At 34.0% G+C, this 10,909-nt stretch overlaps 1 protein-coding gene across 1 annotated transcript; it reads left to right on the plus strand.

Annotated features, from left to right (window-relative positions):
• Window positions 1-381: 381 nt before the first annotated feature.
• On the plus strand, window positions 382-6,598 carry LOC149549152 (protein TUNICAMYCIN INDUCED 1-like). The gene is made up of 3 exons (XM_089792577.1): window positions 382-684; window positions 792-1,100; window positions 5,673-6,598. The coding sequence occupies exons 1-3, from the start codon at window positions 565-567 to the stop codon at window positions 6,480-6,482; spliced, it is 1,239 nt and encodes a 412-aa protein (XP_089648703.1). The 5' UTR covers window positions 382-564; the 3' UTR covers window positions 6,483-6,598.
• The last annotated feature ends 4,311 nt before the right edge of the window (window positions 6,599-10,909 follow it).

Here is a 10,909-nt window from a genome sequence, read left to right on the forward strand (position 1 = left end):
ACCTATTCAACCAATGTAATAAAAAAAATTAAAAAAAATGATTTGTATAATTTTACTTTAAAATTGTAATATTTGAAAAAAAGTCAAAGTCTTTCTTTCCATGGCAAAGACTAAAGAAGGAAAAGAAGGCAGTCCAGCGTTGATTAAACCACGGACGACCCGAAAAATACGCCAGTTGGACGACGCCGACAAAAACGGCTTCGGATGATGAATGACGTGGCTCAGAATGCATTAAACACGTTTTGCCACGAAATCCTGACCAATAGGGACAAACTTCCTTATCACTTCGATCCGTCTGATTGGCCAGCTCAAAATCTCTCTTGCCATGTCAGAGTTCCAAAATAATGTAATTAAAATCCAGAAGCTTCCCAGATAATTACCGAACTCCTTTTATCAGGCGTGTAATTTGTTCATCTGGATCTTGGGTTTGATTCCTTGGGAGATTGATTTTCCCCGTTTTCTCAAAGTTTTTCATTTGCCGATTCTTCCCCAGTTTACTACACAGCGAGTTTTCCCCAGTTTGGACGAATATTGGTTTTTCCTCAGCTTTGTACAAGGAAAATAATGGGATCTCTGAGTCAATGGAGGCACTGGTCGATTGCAATAATGGCGATTATGTTTTTCGCAGTCGGGCGAGCGGAGCAACCTTCGGGGACAGAAGTTGCTACCATGAAAGCCATTTTTGTAAGTTTCGTGTGAAAATTTGGGGAAATAGGTTGTGTAGGGATTCCTTCTTTTCTGTAGATTTTAATTAGGATTTTCGTAATTTCTTTAGTGTTTTGATTGTGCAGGAGATGAAGGATTCAATAGCCCAATCGGTGGGATGGAAAGCGGAGGAAGTTGAAGTTTCGGGTGTAGATAGACTTGATTCAATGTTTGGCCACGCGACGCTTTATGAGTTCGATCTGCAAATTGGGAAGTATGTTCTTCCTCTGCGTTTGGCTGAGGATGTCAACTCTTGGCAGGTTTTGGAGGGAGGGTTTGAGAAGGGTATGGTAGAAGAGGACCAAAAATTGACACCGTCTTTGGCCCCCTTTCAGTTGGCTGGTCCGCTTGAATTGTGGATACACGACGCTGATAACCTGCGCCTTTCGGTGCCGGTAAGGGTCTTTCTTTCTTCTTTTTTCTCATTTTCTTTTTCCTTCACACTCGATTTTCGATTACTTAAATTAAAAAAAAAAAAAACCAGAACCTCCAAGTGTAGGGTTAATTTTTGGTTCTTTTCTGAATTCTTCTATCTGCCGGATAAAAAAATCATTGTTTCTCTGCTTTCTAAAGAGTTCGCATATTTTTGCCAAGGGTATGATAGTAAAGCCTTGTTCACATTCTTAAGATTTTTAAACACGGGTTCCCCTTTATCTTCACATAACAGCTTCCGCCTTGTGTTGTTATTTCAGAATATTTTTAATGGCCTTAAAGTTTCAAAGCCCTGGTAGGAGGTCCAATAGCCACAGTAGTTGTCCAGCACACCGCATTTTTGGGCTCCATGTCCTGTTTTTTAATATGTCTAGATAATTAACATCTTCAATGTATCCACACAGAATTATTATATTAACGCCAAGATTTAGAACGCCCTGTTTTATATAATTCCAAAGATTCGTTGGGCTGGAAGGAAAATTACCTTTTATTTGTAAAATGTCTGGACCGATTTGTCATGGTGCCATGGAGAGGGCTATATTAATTTTCTTAGCACGTGCTCTTAGGATACCTAAGGGCCTTCTATCAATCAGGTTTTAATGGATTTTATATCAGAAGCAAATACTATAGTCGAGAAGTTTAGTAGGCTGAAGGTCTCTTAGGACAAGCTATCTAAAACTTTTAATTGAAGATGCAAGAAATCTCATATATCATGTGGAGCAAATAATGGTCTGCAGGCTCGCTAAGGACTGCAAGCTTTTGGAAAAAACAAGTAACTCTCATCTCAGCTCATGAACGCGATGGGAAAAATGCTGGAAGTATGTTTGTGTTCAAATGCCGTAAAAGGAATTCGGATAAACGCTAAAACTATTCCAATTTTCTACTTGCGTACTGGTTGCAGACTTACCACGATGCTCTTGTGACTTGTAAACTGCTAACAATTAACCTGTGCGTGATTTACAGACTTACCGCAATGCCCTTACAACCCATGACTTATTAAATTAATATATTGCAACCTCCTTTTAGTTGTTCCTGGTTTGACAGACTCGCAAATTGCCTAAGGTGCAAATTGAAAACCCAAATCCTTACTTATTTTGCTTTAAACTTTTTATTTTAAAGTAGTTCAAATATTTTTAAATTTAGTCTTACCGAGTTCTGAGTTGTGTGAACTATAGAACAATTAGTCCCTAATCTGGGTAGGGAAGTTTTTGGTCCTACCCTATACCCAAGGGGTACCTGCTGAAAATCAGACAGCAAAAAGAGGAGGCTCCGATTCGCTAAGAGAAGAGTTTAATTTATCATGAACAGTTTAGCTTTATGCCATGGGACCCCTCGATCCTTTATCATAGATCCCGAAGCCCCCCGCGTAAAACTCGTTACAAACCTGCTTTTGTATGTATAAGATTTTTTTTTTGTTTTTAAAAAAATTTAGGGCACTAACTCACATTCTGCACCATAGCAGTAGGAGATCTGAGGTGGACTAATAGAGTTAAAGCTATTTCTGCCTATGTTACACCAAGTTTCTGGGAGAGGGAGTGCAGAGAATGGCCATTTTAGAGGGTAACAGGGGATGGCTATTAAAAAATAGTTTTTTTAAAATTTAAGGGGATATTAATGATTCATATGATAACATTGATAAGGCACTCATCATATATTATATAGATTCTAAATACAAAACAGTAGTGTTGAAGTGACAGCTCACATTAGAGTTCAAAAAGATTCAGCAGGAAAAAAATTCAGCTATATTTCCAACTCATAAATTTCAGTCTTGCAAAAGTCAGTTGATAGCAGTTTGACTCTCCTTACGTAACGTATCTTGGAATTTCCTAGCTCTTTATATACCAATTTTTCTAAATTGTTTCTGTATTTTGGTCATTACAGATATACATTCAAAATTAAATTTTTGTATTTCAAGTTTGAGATAACTACATTTAGAACTCCAGAGCCATCATATTTCTGTATATTGGGAGATTTTTGATTCTAGCACACAAGTTCAGGTTAAACATCTTTGAAAAATTTAAATCAATTTTCAAAGCCATGTAAAGACAAAGCCCCAAAACGTGCAATATGATGCAAACATGAATGGATCTAACTGTGCACTGTATCCATTTTATGATCAAGTTTCACGGAGAATCATAAAAAGATTTGCGTAAGCTATATTGAACATAGGCCTTCTTAATAAAGATGAAACCAACATTGTTCAATGGAATTGTGACATCATTCTTCTTTGGGATATCAATTGCCTATTGAAAAAGTTCTTAAATGAGTCATATTTTCTTTGGAGGGAAATTTAGTGATTGCAGTTAGGGAAGTAAACATTGAGAGAATATCTATTAGGTTGCACTCTAGATATTTGAGAACTGTCACTGCTTTACATAAGCTATTTAGGTGTGGATCATTTCGATCGAAGTTTGGTATTCCACTGTGGAAACTTAACCCAACAATTAAAAATGCTTGATCTTAGTTGGAAGAGTTACACTGAAATTTTCAAAAATGAGTGGCTTTTTACAATGGAGAGGCTGGTTGTCCCTAGGACATGACATACCCAGCCATCCGAATGCACATTAGGCATTTATGGGACATCAGGCTAGCTATATTTCTTTCCTTTTTTGTTAGTAGAGGATGGCAGGGTAACATTTATGAGGCGTCCCTGCTTTGGAGTTGTCCTTTGTATGGGTACATATCTTGATTTATTGACATCAGGCTGTTTCTACTGTGATACCGTCTGGACTCTGAAGAAAATGTACTTTTTTCATAATCTTTATGGATCCATATGGTAGCACTGTTTTAATTAGGGAACTCAAACGTTGTTACTGTTCCATCTGAATGCCATCTGCAAAATTTAGTAAACAGACATTGTATCAAACCTATCAGTTGAGGCAATATTATCCCTATGTTACCCCAAGTTTCCGGGACGAGGGGATGGGGGACGGGGAAACGGGTTTCTGGGACGGTTTTTTTTGCCGAAACAGGGGATGGTAGGGGATGGCTATATATATATATATATTTGGATTTAATCTGAATTTTCAAATATATTCATCAATTCTACATTCATCATAGCAACATAGTTAAAAATTATCAATTTCATTCATCAAATAATGATTCATCAATGATCATAGAGCATAGCAATCAGCATCTAATCAAATCATCGTAAAAAATTCTAAATAGCATCATTTTCAATCATCATTTAAGTACTTAAGATACTATTAGCACATAATGAAATGAGTCAAATAAGAGAATGAAAAACATCAACTCTCAATAAAATGGAAACATTGAATAGATAAAGACTCAAACTTTAAAGTTTTAAACTTTTGAAGTATCAACTACAGTGTATCAATGATCATATAATATTATAATGTCAAGACAGAACACTCCAAGTCTGAAACATCAAAGTCAAAATGAAAACAAAAGATACTAAGGCAGCTGCCCTTAATTATCCATATCAAAGTCACTATCACTATCATCCTGAGCTTCAAAATGAAAACAAAGATGGTATGATAGTTGCCCCTAATCATTCATTTTATAATATATTTTATAAAAAAATTGACTTTTACATATCTGGGCCTGCAGATGACTGGAAAATCATTTTTTTAATGGTTTTTTGAGTTTAATAAATTTTAATAGGAAACCTTTTATGCAGTCCCCGGGACGTTAGGAAATGGGAAAACAGTCCCCGAAACGGTCAACATGGTTCGGAAACTCGTTGACCGTTTTCGAAGTTTCGGGGACGCGTTTCCTATTTTCTTCTCCAAGTGGGGACGTTTGGGAAACATCCCCTGCTGTCCCCCGTCCCTGAAACCGTCCCTGTTTCCGAAACTTCAGGTTTAGGGGTGGAAACGCGTCCCTGGGTAACATAGTATTATCCGAGTCTTGAAGTTGTTTACTAGAAGGGTGTTCTTCAATTCTCTTGCTTAGGGAATTAATTTAAATTCTTGTTTATATATTTTGTATTTCAATTTCATCACCCTTATAGAAGAAATGTTAATGTTATTATTACTTGGTATTATAAACTTCTGAAGGGCACGTTCAGTTTTTTAGAATGAGAATAATGCTAGATGCATTTAATTTTCTGTGAAGATAAGTCTAAAGCTGGTTAATAGCATTGGTAGTTAATTTTTGGGCAGCCTGATCAAACAGTGCTTTTTGTGGTGATTTTTTGACATCTTGACCTGGCTGTCAAAGTGGTAGTATTTTTCTCATGTGATTGCATACTTGGTGAAAACTACTTTAATTTAAAATCGATGTATCATGTGTTTATCAGCTCCGATTAGGGCCTGCTCTTCAACTGACAAAAGATATATTTTTTTAATCATGAGTATATTTTGAAATCCATTGATCAGACATAAGTAGTAAGTGAGACAATTTTGTGAAAGGTACTTTGATGTAAAATACTGGTTTATGTTTCAACTGAGAAATGATATTTTTTTATTATCATGAGTATATTTTGAAATCCATTAATCAGACGTAAGTACTAAGTGAGACAACTTTGGCTTAGATTGAAGATTACTGATACCAAAACTTAATTTTATTTACAGCACGATGTAGAAGCTGGGGTGTTGAAGAAAGTAGTGCTAGCAGATGGAGCTGTGGTGATGGTTAGAGGTGCCAAAGAACTGACCCTAAGACAACCCATCCAGTTGCCTTTACCCCTTAGCAGCAGCAAGAATGGCAATCTAGTTTTCAAACTGATTGAACTTGCCACGGAGCTAAAGCGTGCTTCCAGTGATGGAGAAAAACCCTTGTCTCTGCGAATTGTGGGTCCAACTTCGTTGACCGCATCATCCATCAGTGAGCCCGATTCAGCAGAAAATAAGTTGAAGGTGAAAAGGCTAGCTCCAGGCTCTGTTGAATTGAGATCTCGCCATGAACAGGATTCATCTACCCAAGTATCCTTCGAGGCTGCTTCCAATTTACCCAGTCCCAATGACATATGGATGTGGCCTCTTCCATCACTGAATGGATCGGATCCTAAACTAAGTGGTGTCGAGGAACTTCTTAAGTCAATCCTTGGATCCATTAGCGAGAAGAAAGGACCAATCAGATTGTTAAAAGCTCAAGCTGCTGCGGCAACTTTTATCAAAGTGCAGTTTGAATTAGAGAAGAAAATTGGCGATGAAGCCTTTAGTGCGAAGGATTGGTTGGAGTGGAGAACAAAACCCTCTGTTACAAGGCTGCAGTTTGAGTTGACAGGGAAAGTTGAGGGTGAGAAGATTGTTCCTTTAAATGTGAAACAGATTCAACCAGTGGAAATTGTTGATAGTATTTCATCGAGATTCATGACAGGAAACACCACATATTCTAAAACTCCAATCATGTATCCTCCACCCTCACCTTTCAGTCTGTAAGAAGTGGTAAAGGACCTTGACCAAAAGGTATATAGGTATTATTTTTCTCTGTATCAGATGTAAATACTCACACCTGTTATGCAACTTGAGATTAAGAACACGTTTGCCCTCTCTTCTATGCACGTATTCAAATGTTTATTATTCATTTGTGGTAATTACAATTGCTTATAAAATGAAATAATTTCCGAGTTGAAGGCCCATAAGAAAACTATCACAACTGTGTACATTTTATTCAAATAAATTATTTTTCCCACTAATTTTTCACAATCTCCGACGAGCTTACGCTTGGCAACATACTCATACTAATGTTATTAGTGTACCTAATACACTAAAATTAAGTCCAATTTTTTATGTCGTTGCGAGTAAGCTTGATTGGCTGAAGAAATTCATTAAATTAACAGTATCGGCGGAGAACCAAGATAATCTATTGTATAAAAAGTCAATCACCTGGAAAAGCATCACATTACCAGTTGTGTAAAAAAAAAGCATCACATTACCAGTTGTGTAAAAAAAAAGGTAAGGTGGTTTTATAGTCCACGACACTATGCCATAGTTTTTGGGTTTACATATGGGTGACAGTGAAAAGTTATATTCCCACCACAAGCCCATTGGTTTGCTTTGGAATTACACTTCCGAGAATGATTATAGTAGAGCTGATCCTTTTGTAGACACGTGTTTTTCCAATGTGATAAAGATTTTGACCTAAAAGTCCATTGGATTCTAAATCTGGAATTAATAAACTTACGTAGAACTTAAGTACGAGTAATATAATTAGTAGTTCCTGGAGCAGGCAGGTAACTATAGCATTTAGTGGATGCAAATAATAGAATTTTGTGGTGGAACTGTTTTAATATAATGTTTGTAGTTGGAACATTAACAATATTTATTTTCTTTTACTTTTATGCTTCTGAAATGAACAGTCAGTGTTTTAGAATGATTTATTATTATTTTAAAAGGTTTTTATAGTCACAAGTTTTATAGTATGTTTCAAAATTTATAGAAATGGGGTGGAGTCCTTTCAAATCTATATGACTAGCTAATATATACTAAAAAAATTCAACACCTTGATGCATCTTGGCGTATTTTACATATAGAGTATATATTAGCTTTTACATATAGAGTATATATTAGCTAGTAGTAGTTGTGGCATGCATAACACATTGAATAATTAATTAATTTGATTATGCTTAAAATATAACTGTACAATTTATATCATTGTTAGGTTTAATATTAAGATTACTATTACTATATATTTATTATTATAATAATTAGGGATAAATTTTAGTGTTAATGTGTTTATGAGTGGAAATGTGCTTAGTGTTAATATTAAAGTTAGGGATAGTATTAGGGTCAGGCCTTGGACTTATATTATCATTACGGCTATAGTTTATGTCATGATCAATATTAGCGACTAGGGTTAGGATAAAAGATTATGTTAATAGAATGGTTAATGTTATGACTATATCTATAGTTGGTGTTAGGGTTAAAGTTTAACATTTAGGCCTAGAGTTAGGCTTGGGATTATGGCTATAGTGTTTGTTTAGATCATGGTTTGTATTATGGTTAGGATTGAAATCTTGATTAGGTTTGAGATTATAGCTTAGGATTAAGATTATCTTCAAGGTTAGGATTTACATCATGGTTAGTATTATGGTTAAGATTTAGGTTTCAATTAGATTAAGATTAGGGCTTAGAATTGAAGGATTTTCATTAGGGTTAGGGCTTACATTGTTTTTATTATTAGTGTTAGAATTAGGATAAAGGTTTTAAGTTTATGGAATTGTTATGGTCAATGCTGTATTTAGGATTATAATTTAGTATAATTTATGGGTTAATAGTTAGGTCAATGGTTATGGATTTAGGATGAGGGTTTATCATATAGGTTTATGATTTAGCTTAAGATTAGGGTTTAGGGCTTAGAATTTATAATCAGGGCTTAGAAATAAATTTTAAGATCAAGTTTTATCTTTAGGATCCATGGTTATGGTTAGGGTTAAGGTTTGCCTATGCATTTATAATGGTTTTTCAGTATTATGGTTGCAGTTAGGGTTAGGGTTAATATTAGGGATTAAAATTTATAAATATAGTTAGGATTTGAATTTATCAATTTCAGGATTATAGTTAGGTAAATGGTTTTAGGGTTAGTTTTTGAAATAAGTATAGAGTTAGGGTGTATATCATGGTTAGGGATAGGGATAGGGTTATCATAAGGGTTAGGGTTAGTGGTATTATTAGGATGAAGGTTATAATTATGGTTAGTATAAGAATTATGATGAGGGTTAGGAGTAGGGGTATTTTCTAACTATGATTTGGTTATGATTCAAATTGAGCTTTTGTTAGGATTCAAATTAGGGTATGGGTATAATGAATGTTAGGGCTGGGTTAAAGGTTGTGGTTATAGTTTAGATTATAATTTAGTATAATTTATGGGTTAATAGTTAGGTCAATGGTTATGGATTTAGGATGAGGGTTTATGATATAGGTTTATGATTTAGCTTAAGATTAGGGTTTAGGGTTTAGAAATAAATTTTAAGATCAAGTTTTATCTTTAGGATCCATGGATATGGTTAGGGTTAAGGTTTGTGTATGCATTTATAATGGTTTTTTAGTATTATGGTTGTAGTTAGGGTTAGGGTTAATATTAGGGATTCAAATTTATAAATATAGATAGGATTTGAATTTATCAATTTTAGGATTATAGTTAGGTAAATGGTTTTAGGGTTAGCTTTTGAAATAAGTTTAGAGTTAGGGTGTATATCATGGTTAGGGATAGGGATAGGGTTATCATAAGGGTTAGGGTTAGTGGTATTATTAGGATGAAGGTTATAATTATGGTTAGTATAAGAATTATGATGAGGGTTAGGAGTAGGGGTATTTTCTAACTATGATTTGGTTATGATTCAAATTGAGCTTTTGTTAGGTTTCAAATTAGGGTATGGTTATAATGAATGTTAGGGTTGGGTTAAAGGTTGTGGTTATAGTTTAGATTAAACTATAGTTAGGGTTAAAATAGGGATATATTAGTTTAATTAATGTTATGATTTAAAGAAAATTAAGGTTAGAGTTAAGGTTAGGTTAGGATAAGGTGCAAATCAGAGGGAAAATCTTTGATTTATAGTTAGGGTTGAAGATAACTTTAAAGTTGAGAGTTTGGTTATGGTTAGAGTTAATTTATTGTTAGGATTTTATTATACTTTGGGGGGTATTAATAGAGTTCAAATAGGGTAATAAATTATTTATATTACTCTTAGGATAATGTTGAGGTTTAGGTTTCAAGTTGGGTTACATATCATTTAAAAGAAGGGTCACGCTTCATGTATGTACATGTGTTTATGTATGCATGTATCTCAAATGTAATATTATAATTTAGGATTAGGGTCAACTTGTTTTAATTTTATGTAAGTTAGGCCTCAATTAGGTTTTGAAATAGGGTTTTAGTGTAAGGGTTATAATTAGGCTCAATTTTAGGGTAAGATTTAGTGTTATGACATTGTTAGGGTTTATACGAGTATAATTTAGCATTATTTAGGGGTTAATATTAAGGTCTATGGTTAAGAATTTAGGATAAGGGTTTAGCATATAAATTTATGATTTGGTTCAAGATTATGATTTAGGGTTTATCATTTATAATAAGGGTTTATAAATTAAATTTTAAGATCAAGGTTTATCTTTAGGATCCATGCTTATGGTCAGGGTTAAGGTTTGTGTATGTGTTTACAATGAATGGTTAGTATTATAATTGCAGTTATGATTAGGATTAATATTAGGGATTTGAGTTTATAAATATGGTTAGGGTTAAGATTTATCAATTGTAGGATTATGGTTGGTAAAGGGTTTCATGTCAGTTTTTGAAATAGTGTTAGAGTTAGGACGAAGGTTATAATTATGGTTAGTGTAAGAATTATGGTGAAGGCTACAACTAAGGGTATTGTTCTAACTATGCTTTGGTTATGATTCAAATGGGGATTTTGTTAGGATTCAAATTAGGGTCCGTTATCATGAATGTTAGGGTTGGGTTAAAGTCTATGGTTATGCTTTAGATTAAATTATAGTTAGGGTTAAAATACAAATATATTAGTCTAGTTAATGTTATGATCTAAGGAAAATTAAGGCTAGAGTTAATGTTAGCTTAGGGTTAGGTGCAAATTAGAGGGGAAATCTTTGATTTATAGTTAGGGTTGAAGATAACTTTAAAGTTAAGTGTTTGGTTATGGTTAGATTTAATTTATTATTAGGGTTTTATTATATTTAAGGAGAATATTAGAGTTCAATTAGGGTAATAAATTAATTATATTGCTTTTAGGTTTAAGTTGAGGTTTAGGTTTCAAGTTGGGTTACATATCATTTAAAAGTAGGTTCATGTTTCAAGTATGTGCATGTGTTTATATATGCATGTATCTAAAACTTAATATTGTAATTTAGGATTA

The sequence above is a fragment of the Cupressus sempervirens genome, chromosome 7, assembly GCF_028749045.1.
Source record: "Cupressus sempervirens isolate cs-2001-9-10 chromosome 7, ASM2874904v1, whole genome shotgun sequence".
NCBI lineage: Eukaryota > Viridiplantae > Streptophyta > Pinopsida > Cupressales > Cupressaceae > Cupressus > Cupressus sempervirens.

Coding starts and splice junctions, on each gene's coding strand:
- LOC149549152 (XM_089792577.1), top strand. CDS start 565: ATGGGATCTCTGAGTCAATGGAGGCACTGGTCGATTGCAATAATGGCG. Junction 685..791: donor CTACCATGAAAGCCATTTTT/GTAAGTTTCGTG, acceptor TTGATTGTGCAG/GAGATGAAGGATTCAATAGC. Junction 1,101..5,672: donor ACCTGCGCCTTTCGGTGCCG/GTAAGGGTCTTT, acceptor TTTTATTTACAG/CACGATGTAGAAGCTGGGGT.